This window comes from Corvus moneduloides, chromosome Z (genome assembly GCF_009650955.1).
Source record: "Corvus moneduloides isolate bCorMon1 chromosome Z, bCorMon1.pri, whole genome shotgun sequence".
Lineage (NCBI taxonomy): Eukaryota > Metazoa > Chordata > Aves > Passeriformes > Corvidae > Corvus > Corvus moneduloides.
In genome coordinates this window covers 22003834-22020190 of record NC_045511.1, presented here as the reverse complement: position 1 = coordinate 22020190, position 16357 = coordinate 22003834, and the positions used below count along the sequence as shown (strand labels likewise).

The 16357-nt window shown below is 43.6% G+C and overlaps 1 protein-coding gene across 3 annotated transcripts in view; it reads left to right on the top strand.

Moving 5' to 3' along the window:
• Window positions 1-313: 313 nt before the first annotated feature.
• The window catches only part of EPG5 (ectopic P-granules autophagy protein 5 homolog), a 55111-nt gene continuing 39067 nt past the window's right edge, over window positions 314-16357 (top strand). For all 3 annotated transcript variants that reach the window (XM_032095954.1, XM_032095955.1, XM_032095953.1), the window contains exons 1-11: window positions 314-384; window positions 4128-5066; window positions 7259-7502; window positions 8352-8488; window positions 9052-9159; window positions 10139-10212; window positions 11911-12019; window positions 12336-12450; window positions 13005-13155; window positions 14053-14208; window positions 14562-14719. In XM_032095954.1, the coding sequence (XP_031951845.1) occupies window positions 337-384; window positions 4128-5066; window positions 7259-7502; window positions 8352-8488; window positions 9052-9159; window positions 10139-10212; window positions 11911-12019; window positions 12336-12450; window positions 13005-13155; window positions 14053-14208; window positions 14562-14719 (2239 nt within the window). In that variant the 5' untranslated portion in view covers window positions 314-336. The remainder of the gene's footprint in view (window positions 385-4127; window positions 5067-7258; window positions 7503-8351; window positions 8489-9051; window positions 9160-10138; window positions 10213-11910; window positions 12020-12335; window positions 12451-13004; window positions 13156-14052; window positions 14209-14561; window positions 14720-16357) is intronic.

Sequence of the window (16357 nt, the reverse complement as noted above, 5' to 3'; positions counted from 1 at the left end):
ACCTGCGCCCCTCTCGCCCCCCGCCCCTCCCTCAGCCGCTCCCTCAGCTGCTCACCCCGCCCCGCCCTCACGGCCGCGGCCCCGCCCCCACCGCAGCCGCGCCCTGTGATTGGCCAGTGCCGCGGGGGGCGTGTCCCTCCGCCCATCGCTCTCTGTGATTGGCCGGTGCCGCGGGGGGCGTGTCCCGCCGCCCATCGCTCTCTGTGATTGGCCGGTGCCGCGGGGGGCGTGTCCCGCCGCCCATCGCTCTCTGTGATTGGCCGGTGCCGCGGGGGGCGTGTCCCGCCGCCCGTCCCTGCGCGGCCCGGTGCCGCCTCAGCGCGGGGCAGCGGGGCCATGGCCGAGGCCGTGCGACCCCCGCGCCGCGCCCGCGCCCGCGCCAAGGTAACGCGGCACCGACGGGGGCGAGGGGCGTCACCCGCGGACGGGGGTGAGGGGGCGGCGAGGAGGTGTCCCGCGTATGGGGGTGGCCGCGCCGGGCCGTGTTTACATCCGTGTTTGTGCGGTCTCTCATGGTGGAGGGTGGAGAGTGGGGGAGCGTGTGTGGGTGATGCTGCTGTGGGAGTTTTTTTTTGTTTCATAGAAGGATTCCTGCTGCTTCCTGCTGTTCTGCACTCCGTATCCATGGATTTGTCGTGTTTGCCGGGCGGGTGACGGGTGTGATAGGCCTTGTGCTATAGCAGGATGTAAACAAGGTTTTTTTTTAATGTTGTCCTACGGCCTCCTGAGGGGTCCCGTGTCCTGTGGGAGAGCTGGGGGAATGTGCAGCAGTGGAACTTGTGTGCATTTACAGTGTTATAGTGTACTGTGAGGTGACAGTCCTACTGACAGAGTTGGGGGTGTTCAGCTGCACAAGAGAAGGCTCCAGGGAGAGCTCAGAGCCCCTGGCAGGGCCTAAAGGGGCTCCAGGAGAGCTGCAGAGGGACTGGGGACAAGGCATGGAGGGACAGGACACAGGGAATGGCTTCCCAGTGCCAGAGGGCAGGGACGGATGGGATATTGGGAAGGAATTGCTGTCTGTGAGGGTGGGCAGGCCCTGGCACAGGGTGCCCAGAGCAGCTGTGGCTGCCCCTGGATCCCTGGAAGTGTCCAAGGCCAGGTTGGACAGGGCTTGGAGCAACGTGGCATAGTGGAAGGTGTCCCTGGACACGGCAGGGGTTGGAATTAGATGGTCTTTAAGTTCCCTTCGACCCAAGTCATTCAGTGCTTCTGTGATACTACATCTCCTCTAGGTTTGGCTTTGAAATGCTGAGAACACGAGGCCATCCATATGTAACTCATGACAGTGCTGCTTCTTCTTAAGTTGGTGCTGCAGTTTTTAAGTATCACTCTTCCTAGGTTTTTATCCTGTTTTGATTGTGTTCCTTGCTCGTGGTATTAGTACTGACAGCTTTCTGAAAGCTTTGTTTTCTTCACACAGAATGTTTGTGGGAGTGATCTGAACTACCTCACAAAGTGGAAATGTTTCCCTCTTTCTTGTTGTCCCTACGGACAACCATATAGAGCAAGGGCATTGAAGTAATGACTGTCAAAGCTCTTTGAAGACACTGAATTAATTGACCAGTGTTCTGTAAAACAAGGGTTAAATCTAAGTGTCAGGTGTGGGTGTGCTTCTTGAATAGAAGGCAAGTAAAGATTTGGGGGAAAAGCAATCCCAGGAGAGATACTGTGTCATTGTTTTGGTTTTGGTTCAGCGCCCTGGCGTGTGCAAGGCAGTCAAACCTTCAAACTGCTGCCTAAGAGAATTGGTTCCCTGCAGGAAGGTGGTGAGTCATGGATGACACGCTGGTATTTCGTTAAGGACGTGTGTGGTGACTCCAGTCTTTAGCCATCTCTGCCAGGTGAAATTCACTGTGAAACAATTCACTGGAGGTGTCACATGTGAGAACCCTGAATTCTCCAGTACTACACATGACCCATTTCTGGTATTTCTATTGCTATTACTGTGCTCACCTCTGTTAATACCCGGGCGTGCCTGAGGATACAGTTTGTGGGTCAGTCACATTAAGGACTTTTCCATTCCCATGCCACAGAAAAAGCTGTAATCCTTTGAAATGCTGGAATTCTTGTGAGCTGAGAGAAAGGCTGGCTCAGCTGTGGAGCTGCCAAGTGGTAGAATGGAGCCCAGGGCTTTCTGACAATAGTAGTCCCAAAGTTAAACTTGTGAAGCACCAGACTGATTCAAACAGTGATGTGGCAATGCCAGTGCACCTGGAAAAGGTGATGAGGAGGCTCTCTGTCTGTTTGTTTCTGTGGGTGGCACTCAGGTTACTTCAGAGATATTTCCTGAAAAGTAGTAAGTGTCCTTAGAATTCGAGGGTCACTGATGATGTGCAAGGAGAGGAGGGTGGTCAGGCATGGGGCAAGGCTAATGAGCAGGTGCCATCTTCCTGTCCCTGGGAATATTCCAGGCCAGGTTGGATGGGGCTTGGAGCAACCTGGTCTGGTGGAAGGTGTCCCTGGTCATGGAAAGGGTTGGAATGAGATGATCTTTAAGGTCCCTTCCAACCCAAACCGTTCTGGGATTCTTTGATATGTGGGTTAAGCAGATTTTGCTTCCATGTTAGTTCAGAACCTGATTTCTCTCATTCTTTCTCAGATGAAATCCCATTTAATGATTATGCCATTTTTTTTGGCTAGGAGAGTGAGAACTGAAAGGCACTTCATAAATTTTAAAAACAGCTGTGTCCGGGAGGGGTGCAGGCTGATATGAGAGCTAAAGGGAGTTTATTCTGTATGAGGACTGCAAGAGGAAACGTTGAGATTGTAGAAGGGAGAGGACCAGCATGTGTTTGTAAAGTGTGTGGATCAATACCCTGTATAAATATGATTTACTGATACAGTATCCTGTGGAAGTTACTGACTTTGAGGTAATTGTCAGGAGATGTTAATTACAACAAGTCCCAGCTTTAAAAAATTGCGCTGATGTATTTTTAACCTCTCACCTGCAGCTTTAGTTAGTGAGTCAGAGCTGTTTTGTGATCAGAAGTGTTTACAGGTTTTAATATACCAGAAAACAGTATGAAACAAAGCCTGAGTAATTCCTTTTTTGTAAAGGAGCTGTGACCATACGTTCAGAGTAAAATTAGTCTTGAGATCAAGGTGAACTAGTGCCTTGATTTGAGCTGTGTTCATTTATGCTTTCTCTTAAGGCAAAGACATTCAGATGTTTAGTAAAAATACATGTGATACTGTGAGCAAGTTTCCGAAACTGTTGTCTTTTCCCCATTATTATTTCCCCATATTAAAAGCTTGTACTCATTTCACCTGTGTTCATTGTTACGTTATCTGGGTCATCCAAAACTGGAGCGCTGTGACCTAACTCCTCAGTTTTGCTCCTAATAAACTGCTAGTTCTACACAGTTTACAGATTGGCTAATCACTTTGCCAAGTTTTTGTTTTACAAGTTGGCACATGATTTACAGATTATCAAAATCTTTGTTCATTTTCTGTGCTATGCTTTTGGGAAGGAGGCTAATGTACACTTTAGATTAGGTTTATGGGAATTATTTACCCTCAAACTAATTTTAATTTTCAATTGATTTACAATTTTAATGGCACTGTTAAATTTTTCTACATCTCTAGTGTGTATTGCCTGCTGAAAATAGGTATTTCAGTAATTGTTCAAATATCATGATGGTTTTAGAATGTAGCTAGGGGTTACATTCCAGACTCACTTTGTTCTGAAATTACTTTTTTGAAAATATTTTTCATGGATCTGGATCACAGAGTAACTTTTTTTTTTTTTTTTTTTTTTTTTTTTAGCAATACAGTGAAATTGAGTGACTCTTCTTAGGTATCAGGGTCCTGTTATGTTGATTATTTTCTGTGTTAATGAAACAGTTTGTCCTGCGATATTTATAGATTTTTACTTAGAAATGTTGAAGCCTTGTGCAAGAGCTGACCGAGAAAATACACATTGATAGGCAGTCTTCAGCGGGCAGCTAAAGAACAAAGACTTGCTTGGTATATTTGTTTTTATCTTTAATATTACAAAAATTAGTATATTAAAAAGGGCTTTTGGAGTCATAATGCTGACCAGTGCTACTTTTGGTGTTGGTGGGATTTGGGATGCAAGATGGAGAGATGCACTTGGCAGTGACACTGTTAATTTTTTTGTTTTTTAGGAAAAAAAGAAAAAAAGTACTGAGGAGCTCCAGGTACAAGAGCCTGATGATGTCTTCCTGCCTCCTGTGGCAGAAGGGTCTTCTCAAGCTGGGAGAGTGCAAATGGAACATCCTGGAGAATTTACAGAAATTCAACTTGGAGATGAAGTAGACAATAGGAAAACTATAAATGATGTGTCTGACATCCCCCAAAGTCATTTATCTTCAGCAAATGAAGGGGGTCTGGCAGTCACTCTGGAGCCTCCCAAACATGCAGAAGAGGTCAAAGCTGGTTCTTCCCAGGAGGAATGTGAGGGGGATGTTGAGAAGAGTGAGAAGAACAAGTTGGACAAACCTCACAGCCCTGTGGAGGCAGCTGCTAGTGGATCAGGAAATTCTGATTTGTTGAGTAGTACCTTTCAGTCCAGTGCTGCTGGCCCTCAGACAGTGCTGGGCTTTGTGCGGGACAGAGGAGCTGAAAACCTACAAGATGTTAGAAATCCTCTCGTCTGCTCTTCAGAGAAGCTTCCTCTCAGCACCTCACAGCGCTCTGAGAAATCCAAGTCACGTGTTCCGCGGCCAGGATTCAGGTCGGTTTATCCAGACCTGTCCTCGGAACTGTCCTACGAGAGACCCACCATCATGGCAGTAAAACCCCTGATGCACCACGAGAGGCTGTACCCAGAGCTCCCCTCTGAGCCAGAGCTGGTGCCATTCACCAGGGAGCAGCTGAAAATCTTTGAGCCCTGTTCGTGGCTGGAGAACGTTGACTCCTATGCTGAGGAATTCGAGAGTGTGGCTCACCAGGACAGGCACGAGTTCTACGAGCTGCTTCTGAACTACATGCGCTGCAGGAAGCAGCTGCTGCTGGCTGAGGCAGAGCTGCAGGCCATGACAACAGACTGCCAAAATGTGAAGGGGAGATTATGGACTTTCAAGGAACAACAGAAAACTGTGCAGGTGCTGTTGCTGAACCTACTTTTGAACCCAAACTAATAGGAAATTGATTTACTTGCTGCCAGGTTTATTGTACTTAAGCTGTTTTGTTGTAAAAGAATCACTGAATGTTACAGGTTGGAGGGGACTTTAAAAATCTGATCCCAACCCTGTGTGCTATGGACAGGGACACCTCCCACTAGACCAGGTTGTTTAAGGCCTTATCCAGCCTGGCTTTGAGCACTGCCAGGATTGGGACAACCTTCCTGGGCAACCTGTGCCAATGTCTCATCACACTCACTGTAAAGTTTTTTTTTCCTAGTATCTAACCTAAATTTCCTGTTCTTTCAGTTTAATCCTTTTAGTCCTTGTCCTGTCACTACAGTTCCTGACAAAGACTCCCTGTCCAGCTTCCCTGTAGGCCCCCTGCAGATACTGGAAGGTGCTGTGAGGTTTCCATGCTCCTTCTTTTCTCCAGGCTGAGCAGTCCCAACTTTCTCAGCTTGTCTTCATAGGAAAGGTGCTCCAGTCCTCTTACCAACTTCTTTGCTTCCTCTGGACCTGCTCTAACAGTTCCATGTCCAGAGATTATTGCCTATGCTTTCTGTCTCTCCACTAACCCTCAATACTTCAGAATATCATCCTCTTGAGACTTAAGTTTGTTGTTTTATTTTTAACCTCTGACATGTGCAGGGCACAGGGAGATGTATTGGTGGTCTCTTTTGGGGTCAGAAAGAATGAGCTGTGTACACCCAGTTCTGCCCGTGGTGTCAGGTGAAGTTTGTACCACAGCACTCCGTGCAGGCGTGGGGGACACGTGGTGGAGTGACTGTAGCAGTGATGTCCCATCTGGCCTGCTGCCAACTGTAGGGACAGTTTCCATTGATGTCATTCCTGCTGTCAGAGTGGCAGCTGCAGGGGAGCTCGAGTCATGCTCAGGAGCAGCCCTGTAGCTCAGAGGGTGTGTAGGCCCATCCACTTGCAGTAACTTGTTCCATGAGTGTAGCTGTGGTTTTTCTTACTTCCAGAGTGGTCATGGTACTCTGTAACATTTTTGTCTGCAAAACAGAGGGGTTTATGGAGCTCTTTGGGGCAAACATCAGAAAAGTTTCCCCCAGACTCCTCCTGTGACACTTCCCTTCAGAGCTCAGCATTACAGTGGGAGTGAATGAAAATGTTCTGATGCTGTTTATAGCCCACACATCATCAAAATTGTCTGAAGATGCTGAACACCTATGCATAGGGTAGATTTTACTATTTCTGCGAGTGCAGTTCATCAGAGTTGAGGAATTGAACTGATCTCAATTCTTCCCTTTTTCTTGGGGAATAACACTGAGCCTCACTGGATTCTCAGGTTTGCAGGGATCATTTTTTGTACTGAAAGCAATTTTGGCTTTACTCTTGCATCCTCTAAGGTCATCACAGAGTTGTCTAAGATTTCTACTTGCTTTATTTCATCCCAGTTCAACATATATTTATGTCCAGAATAATTGTTGTCTTTATACCAATTTAAAATTCTTATTCTTCTGATTTAGGAAACACAGGGATGCTTTCAAGCTAAGCTTTCAAAGTGCTGGTTCTGAGGAGTGTTTCTTGGTTGCATACAAGATTAACAGGAATGTTATTTATGAAAAGAATAGCAAGAATGTTACTTATTGTAGTTTTCTTTTGCTGAAGAATTAGAGACAGGGCAGAGGAAAACTGACTTCAGATTTTAATTTCAGTTTGGGTAAAGGTTAGAGTGTAGGTAATTTCTGAACATTTTAAACATGCAGTGGAGAATTGCTGCAAATTATCAGTTGTGGGAGTTATGAAAATACTTGTTTTGTTCCAGTACATGTTTTAGCTTTAAAACAGCAGATCCAAATGTTTATGAAAATCTATAAACTAAGAAGCAGGTGTACTCACTGGGAGTGAGACACCTGGTTTTGTTCACATCTCTCAGTGCTGCAGGCATGTAACTTCTGGCTGTTTCTAAACCTGAGTTACTGAGGGTTTATAAAATATTTTTTCTTCAGAAGCCAAGGATATGAATCTTCAGTAATCAGTAGCACAGAGGATATTGCCAAATGTTTGTATTTTCCATTTATGAAATGTCCCCTCTTATGAAGGCTTTGGAATCCGTTTAGGAGAGGGTTATATCATGATTGATTTCTGTTACGATGACCCGGCAAAATGTCAGAACTGCTGACATAAAATATTTGCTCTCTTTTCAGGGTGTGTGTGCAGATCAGTGCAAAGTGACGGGTCACCACCGCTACCAGACAGTGGAGCTGAACGACAGCGTGCTGGGGGAGCTGAAGAAGCTGTTTGAGGCCAAAGCAGAGCACGTGCACCAGACCCTGGCACTGCACTCCTACACTTCGGTGCTGTCCCGCTTGCAAGTGGAGTCCTATGTTTACAGGTTGCTCAGCAGCTCGTCCCTGCTGAGATCTGTGGCCCTGCAGCAGCAAGAACAAGGTGTGTTTGCTGGTCTGGACTGCTCCCAGTCCTGGTCAGGGTGCCCAGCACCTTGTGCAGCTGCAGTTTTGGAGTCTTGTGGTGGAATTTGTGTACTGGAGTGTTTGTCTTCTGATACAAAAAACTGTTGATCTTATGTAGGGATCAGTGAAACTTTTTTCTGACAGGAAAATCTCCCATTCCCTTAACTTTATCATCTGGGCAGTAAAAGCTGAATGCAGGAGTGACTTCTGCTGTCTGAGATGTAGACTAACACTGATTACTGTACAGAAACACTGTGTGGATGGGACACCCAAACTCCCAATCTTTTGTTGTCCAAGGCGATATCTAATACAGTTCTTTTTCCTAATTCTAAAATGAGCTGGATATTTTTCCTGCTTTACTTCCTCTTGGAAGGCCATTTGACATCTTAAACTATTAATGCTTAGAATTAATCTTTTTGGTTTTCATCCTAAGTGTTTGGTTTGAGTTTGTGCCAATATAATCTTTTAGCTAAAGTATTTCCCCTTCTCCTGCCCCAGATATTTTTCTTTCCTAGTGCTCTTCCCTTTGCACTCCCAGATAGTTTATGTGCATAGTAGATGGTGGTTCTTACAAAGCTGATGTTGAGGGAAGGCCTCTTGTGAGAGTAACCATAATATATTCTTCTTATAATTAGTGTCCAGAGCTTAATTATAAGATTAAATAAAGTACTCTTAAGTATTCTTCTCTTACAGATTTAGTAAGCAGCTGTGTTGAAATATATTGGTATCTACAGATACAGAGACCAATTTTTTATGCAATCCCAAACCCACTGTTAATGTTGCTACTTCTTGTCAAAGCTTCTTTAATTCTGTTTTTAATTTACAGTTTCAAAGCAGTCAGAAAATCTCTCTTCAGACTTGAGCCACTTGAAGGAATGTATCAGTGTCCTTTTCAGCTTCACTCGCAGGGTTATTGAAGATCCTCAGTTTCACAGTGACCTTCTCATGTGGCTGCAGAGACTGGTGAGGGAGTATACATGGATATGTCTGATACAGCACACGGGATGAATTGGGGAATAATTTCTGGAAGTGTTACTCTTTCTCTTACTGTCACATGGGCAATGATTTTTTTGGTGGGGTTTGTTCTACTTGAGGAACCAAATATCTTAGCAGACGTTTAGAATTGATTCCCTTATCTGATAAAGTCAAGCAGCATTAGTGAGGACTGGCACCTGAGCAGCCAGCACTGCTCAAAGTGAACTTAATAATACTCAGTATGCTTTCACTTATTTTGAAAGTAGAACTGTTCAGACTTGTCATGTTTGAGAAACTTTTGTTCTTGCCAATTTCTAAATAAATTAGATTTTAATGCAGGTGTAGAAAAAATAATTACACTGAAGAAAACGGTTTGTGGCTCATAAGGCAAGCAAGCAGATTTTAAATATTGTTCTCCTGTAACATGCTCTGAAAATTTAGGTTTGTTAGAAAGTGTGAGAAAAGAAAGGAGCTGTATTACTCTAGTTAGCAAAACTGTGAGAAAATGAACTTTGAAATTATTTGCTTGATTTCTATATACATCCCTTTAGGTGTCTGTGCTGCAGAGAATTGGCTGTCCAGGTGACCATCTCTTCCTCTTCAACCACATCCTTCGGTGTCCGGCTGGCATCAGCGACTGGGCTTGTCCATTCATTCAGGTGTGAATGTTTAATTCTTTATCGTCAGCAGGTTGGAGTGGGAGAGGCGTGGGTAGAAGAGGAGAGTGTCTTGTGCGTGCTCAATCTCTCATGACCCACACTGCCTTTCCAGGTGTGTGGAGTCATGGTGGCAGCTTTTATCCATGTTAGGCCAGCCATGTGCAGGTAACAGCAGAACACACTGCACTCTTAATGGAGAGATTCCATATGAAAGGGAGTCAAGGCCTCATGCACCAGGTTTTGGGAGTGTTCTCCAAAAAGTGGAAAGTGTATTTAGACTTGAAGCAGCAGCTGTATATGAGAAGTGAGATTGGAATCAGGTCTGTGATGTGTGAGGGATCAGGAGGAGCAGATTTTTTTTATATCCTGTACATTGAAATGGCACTGGTTTTCGTGGGAAGTTCAGAGGCAAAGGAAAGGGTTCACTTTGTCTAGGTCAGAGGGAGTGCAGATATCCAAAGGCACCAGGATGTTCTTTCAAAGAACATATTTGCTCCTCTAAGAGGAGAAAATGTTGGAAATACAGCCAGAGGAAAAGGGCTTCAATACACTGAGAGGAAAGGCAAACAATGCAATAAAAGTATGGAATAGAATAATTCAGGGTGGGAAAGACCCTTAATGTCACTGAATCCAATCAACCTAATGTGGTAGGATTTCGACTTCACCTGTGCTCAGTGTCTGAATTAGCCCTGGTGCCCAGACCTACATGTGGAACAAAGAGAGAGGTTGTCTTTTTTTTTTTTTTTTTTTTTTTCTGATGTGTTGTTTTTATTTTCCCCCCTCCTTTACTTCTTATAAGTAATTCTTTTGGACAAGTCACAATATTTTGCCATGGCAGTACTTTCACCAGGGTGTGGTGCTGTCTGTTACGGATTCTTTTTAGTGTTAACAAAAACCTAGTGAGTTGTGGATTTCTCTGCTAAGATTAATTTGCCCTTTGCTTATTTTGATTTACTTAGATTTTTGCATTTAATTTCAGATCAAAGTCTTGGATAACCCATCAGGTGTCTTTCATTTCATGCAGTCTCTTGCCTTGCTTATGTCTCCTGTCAAGTAAGTATGAACATTACTTTTAAACATGTTCTGATTATTTAAGAGTAGAAAACGCAACACAATCTCCTTGTAAAATTCCAAAAGTTCATTGCAGGTAAAGTCATAAAAGTGGGCACAAATAGATTCACAGTTTAATTCAAACTCGTTTTACTCATTCATCTTAAAATTCAGCCTTGGCAGTACCTCCTTGTGCTGTACACAGTATGATGCAGCTTTCTTTCAGCTGTGAAATAGCTTGTGAAGGCTGACAGACCCACAGGTTTTGTTACCGTGGGTTCTGAAGTATCTCTTGCTTTGCACCATGGCCTGTTTTTTATATTGTCTCTGCAATATAATCTCCTGAGTAAAGGTGTTAAGCTGGTGTACACACTGGTTGGACCTCTTGATCTATTTTCCATCCTTTTTATTTTTTTTTTTAATTTTTAAAATGTAGAAGGAATGTGGTGCATGGGGAAGCTAGTTAATGACATTAGTCATTAGTGAAATCTGTTATGTTCTCCAGATAAAATACACAGCTTGCCTCTCCCCCTGCCCAAATTTTGAGGTCAAGGAATCAAACTGCTGGTATTTAGGGTTGTCACTGTGATCTTGATAGTCTGTCTCTTACTTAAGTGAGAGTCTTGATTATTGAAAGCTTTTACTTTAAAGGATTTTATTTTCACATTTCCTTTCTGTCTGGGGAAACCAGTGTATCCTGAGAGAATGTGTGTTGCCAGTGCCTTTTGATACTTGTGTTTGGAGCAAGGGCTAACTTAATGTGTCTGGGCTGACGTTCTAAATGTTGATACCAGAACTCAGAGCCTCCACAGGGTCTGCTCTTACTGCTGAAAGAGCGGAGGCTTATGTGTTATCTTACCTTGTTCCGGTCCTGAATGTCAGGAACCAGGTTATCCTAGAGTCATTTAAAATCACAGGATTGTTTAGTTTGGGAAAGATCTTTAAGGTTGTTGAGTCCACCCTTAATGCAGAACCACTGCGTTCACTGCTGACATGTCCTCTGGTGCCACATGCGTGAGCCTTCTGAACACTTCCAGAGATGCTGACTCCACGACTGCCACGGACAATCCATTGCAGTGCCTGACCATGTTTCCAGGAAAAAAATTTCCCTGATACCCAATCTAAATCTCCTCTAGTGCAACTTGAGGCTGTTTTTGGTCCTATCACTTGTAATGTGGGAGCAGAGCCCAGTTGCTCCAATTGCTCCCCCTCCTGTCAGGGAGTTGTGCAGAGCCACAGGGTCCCCCCTGAGCCTCCTTTGCTCCAGCCTGAGCCCCTTTCCCAGCTCCCTCAGCCGCTCCTGGGGCTCCAGCCCCTTCCCAGCTCCGTTCCCTTCCCTGGACACACTCCAGCCCCTCCATGTCTCTCTTGTCCTGAGGGGCCCAGAGCTGTCCCCAGCACTGGAGGTGCCTCAGCAGTGCCAGCACAGGGGACGGGCCCTGCCCTGGGGCTGTGGCCACACCCTGGCTGGGACAGCCCCGGGGCCACTGGCCTCTTGCCCACCTGGGCATCCCTGGGCTCGTGTCCAGCTGCTGGCACCAGCACCCCCAGGGCCTTTTCTGCCAGGCGCCTTTCTGCTTTACTTGCTAATTTCTTCCTCTTGCATTTGGGTTTTTTAATATCCTCCCTTAACTGAAATACTAATTAATTCAAAAATTTTAATTTTCTAATCTTTTGCACTTGATTTTTACTATAAACCAGAAATCGTGTGGACTTCATGTGCCATATGAAACCAAGTGAAAGGAAAAGTTCCTCTTCATCTGGGAAGGAATCTGGGAACTGGACTCTGGTAGATGAAGGAGGAGAAGAGGTACAGCAGACACTTCTTTTGTTTCTCTTTTTTTTGTCCTTTATGCTTTTGCTCAAGCTTATTGATCTTTGTGAAATGGGTGAAGAAATTCTGACTTGTTAAGATAAAAAGCGTGATTTGAAATTTACTTCTGTTTTACTCTCCTTTTATCTCTGTGGTATAACTGTAGAGAGTGGAGCTTCCAGTAGTGAGTATTAGCAGAGAGAATTCAAATATTTCAGTTACTCCTTACAAAACTGTAATTAATACAATAGTGTAGCGCTTTACTATTGGTTTTATTGTAAAGCTACTGACAGCACCTTGTATTTGTCTATAGGATGAGGATCCCGAAACAAGCTGGATTCTACTCTTGGAAGATGACTTGATTGCTCTGTTGTCACAGTTCCCATTTCATGAACTCTTTCAGCAGGTCCTTGGGTTTAAGTCTGGAGGTAAATTGGTTGCTAAAGAGTTATTCTTCCTTATGCTTATGCTAATTATATTAATGACTACCACTGCCAAGAGTGCTACTGCATCATGGAACTCTCTGTGAGAAGTAATAATGAACCTGTGCAACAGGTCACAGGCTAAAGAGATGAGATGGAAGTATATGCCGTGTGTATGGGAAAAATAAAAACCTTGTAGCAATATGCATGCTAAACATTGGAGTCTTTTCCCTTAGTTTGGATTTGGTTGCCAGAAGTGCTTTCAGAACCATTTTTCCCCCTCGTCTCTTAGTTGTAATGTTACTGTGATTTTTCTCTGATTTTTTTTCGAAATCTCTGGGGAAGTACATGAAGACAATTGCTTGCCAGAGGTCTTATTACCTCCATAGTTTATTTGTAGTTGCATACTTAGCAGGTATTTATTGCTCATGTCATAAACAAGGCATACATTTCAGTTCACTATATGGTGAATTGTTGCTTTGAGTGCTTGTCAAATTATTTAAAAATCCATAATTCACACTTCTCTTTTTTTTACTGTTATTTTTGTGTCTCCGTCTTAGGTGCTTATTTTCCTGAAAAAACATCTCCCCAGGAGATGATGAAGATTTTTGCCTTTGCAAACTCCTTAGTGGAACTTCTGTCAGTGGGGTTAGAAACATTTAACAGAGCACGGTACCGACAATTTGTGAAGAGAATTGGCCAACTCATCAAGTAAGAGAATTTTTCTCTCTAGTGTGATTTAATCTGTTTTATACATGTATTTGCTATTCAGAGTTGCTAAAAAGCTCCAGAACCAACCATCAAACAACCAAAACAAACCCAAACCCCACCCAAACAATTGTCAGGTAGGTTTTGCTCTGACAGTTGGTCAGTTCAGGGTTAGCCAGTCTGGGAATCTGAAACGGGGAATTGCAAACTCTGAATCCTGTGGGTACAAAGGAGCCAGGTGAGCTGTGGAACACCAGTGTGACTTCCATCAGTGATGTGATTAGGTTTGTCTTGGGTAGTCACTGAAACCCAACAAACAGAAATTCTTTGAATTTCCTCTGTCTATAACCAATGTTACTGCTTTATTTCCATTGTTGCCCAGAATTGCTTTGGGGTTTTTAATTTGCTTCCTGCAAATTATCCTGGTTTTGCAGTAAGTAAATGTAATTGAAATCTAAAAGTTGCTCTTTATTTTTAAATCTCTAGCATTCCCTCTGTATGGCTTCTGTGAGTGTGTTCTTAAGGGGGAATACAGTCAAATCAGAAACAAAATCTTTTTCTTTGTGTTATGTAGGGAGTAACTTTCTCAGTGTAATTTTTCCTGTATGAGCTTTCTGCTTGTACTGCCGTTTCATCCTGTATAGTTACCTCAAGGCTCCAAAGGTCACACACAAACTAATTTGGTGTAACAGAATGTTAAGCCTTGTTTTGTTGCAAAACCAGGGAAGGAGAACACAGAAATCTGACTGATGCAATTTATATAGAAACCTCTGGAACCCAGAGGGCAGAATGTTGGGCATGTCTCTTGTGGCTAGACCCTGATCTGGTTGTCCTTGTCTGTGTTTTCATGGGGTGGTGACATACTTAATGATCCTTTGGCTTGTTTGTTCTGCTCTGTAGGATGACACTGTGTCATGTCAGTGACCACTGGGCCCAGTATGTTAGTGGCAATAAACAATACGGATCACTAGAACACCCCTACTCCGTGGAAAAATTGCAACTGGAGTTTGATGAGCTGTTTTTTAGAGCTGTTCTACATGTTCTGAAGGCAAAAAGGTGGGTTGTCCCTTTACTGGCTTCATCTTGGAGGAGTTGAATACTTGAAACTGGGCTTTGGAGTAGCTTTAAATACTTAAAGGTTTAAACAAGACTGAAATAAGTAGGATTTTTCAGTGCATTGGTAGCATCAAGATGAGGAGGAATTATGCCATGGATTGTAGCATCTGACAGAAGCTCTGAAGTCTTGGTCAGTTCAGAATGAGGTTGGCTCAGAATCTGAGGTGCTGATACCCATCCTCACATTCCTCATTCTGTTGCACAGCAGAGGTGTGGGCAGGAGATGTCTCCTTTTCAAATGTTGGGATTTATCAGGGGGGACCTGTTCCTATCTGCCTCTTCAAATCCAACAGGTTGGGAGTCTGGCTGTTCATGTCCGAGATGCCTTACGGAACCTTGTCCAGCAGCATGCTTTGGAGGCTCTTCTTTGTCATGCACTGTGCCGACAACGAGCACCTGGAGCAGCTCTGCTCTACTCTGCAGCCTGCTGACTACAGGCAAAGACTCAAAGGTAAAATTCCCCCACAGAGAACCAATTCTAATCCATTCAGCTGCTGCTGCGTCAGCTATGGGTTTAACTCTTTGCAGGTTGCATTGTTAAATACACCCTTGAGAGCATGACTGGTCCAGTGGCCTTAGAAATGTCTTGGGCAGTTCATGGTTTTCCTGTAGCTGTTTGTCCAAGTCGTCATTTTAACAGCAATTGATAGATTTACTGTCCTGGTTTTCTCTCTGGCTGCCTCAGAGCTGCAAGAGTGACATGTAGGAGGTACCCCATGTATTCTCATATCACCTCCCATCTTGACCTTCAATAGTATTTGGAGAGTGAGGTTTAAATCCTAAAGTGCAGAGTTCTGTATCACTTAGGGTTGGTGTGGCAGTTTTTTGGTTGGGTTTGTTTGTTTGGTTTTTTTTTTTTTTTTTTTGTGACTGGTTGACTGTTGAATTGTTGATAGTTCTATAAAGTATTTTTAGAGTCCTCTTTTTTTCCACTAAACTTGCTAGTTTTGGTTTCAGTAACTCACATTATCATCCATAATGATGTTTCCCTTATCTCAAGCCTTCTTTTGATACGTTTCTTGTCCTAAGTGGCACCTTTTATTTTTATTTCCTCTGGACTTGTGTCTCATGTTGATCTTCACAGTGACTGTGGTGTCTTCAGCTGTAGCAGAGCTATTTAGAGGCCAGCTGGAATGCTAGTTTCCCTTTGCTGCTGCATTCATGGGTAATATTTCAGAACTTGATTGACAGGGGGACAGGTAAACAAGCAGTAACTCCCTACTTCATGGCTCCTTTGCAGTCTTCAGGGGGAGAAAATCTCGTTTCTGTCAGTTTGATTTCTCAGCTGTCTGGTATCTGAGGTAGCTGTTACTCCATTTGCCAAGTCTTTTGATGGAGAAGCAGGAGACAATGGTGGTCCTGAGATGTTACTGAATGTCTTGACTGTGCAAGCTCAGCTAATATTTAAGGCAATTTGCACAGAGTGGGAGAGAGATACCAAGATTATAGTTGTTTACACTTGATGAAGTGCTGATCTGATAAGCACTTGCCAGCCAAAACAGTAACTGTTACACTGTTTCTGTAGAACGTCTTTATTTTTGGTTTTGCTAGAAATTTTTTACTGTATCTATCACGTGTTGCAGTAACAAACACAGTTGTTTTTTTTTTTTTAAATATATAATTTTTTTTTCAGGCGTTGTTTTGCTTCTAGCTAACTTTTATGTTTCAAAATCCCTGGTATGCTGATGCAGAATTTCTTTATCCTCTTCATTCTCCTCAGTGGGTTATGTCAGCATAATACTGTTTTTCACCAGTGTCTAGACAGGGAATATCAGCAGTTCTTTCAGTGAAATCCATCTAATCTTCTGGAATATCTTCTTTTAACCGACACTTAATGAATTAATGCTTAATTTACTGTAATTCATACCCTGGAAGACCATGACATTAATTTTCTGTTGGGAGAGGACCTTTTTTAATGATTTTCCTTCCCAAATTAAGCTTGAGAAAAGGATGGTGAATCTGCAGGTGGAATGAAGCCTTGGTAATAGATGGAAGCTTTTGGCATCAAATCCATAGGGGTGGGAACATAGTTGCGGTTCTAGTGAGTGGCATCCCTGCTGTGGCAGGGATTTGGAGCTAGTTAATATTT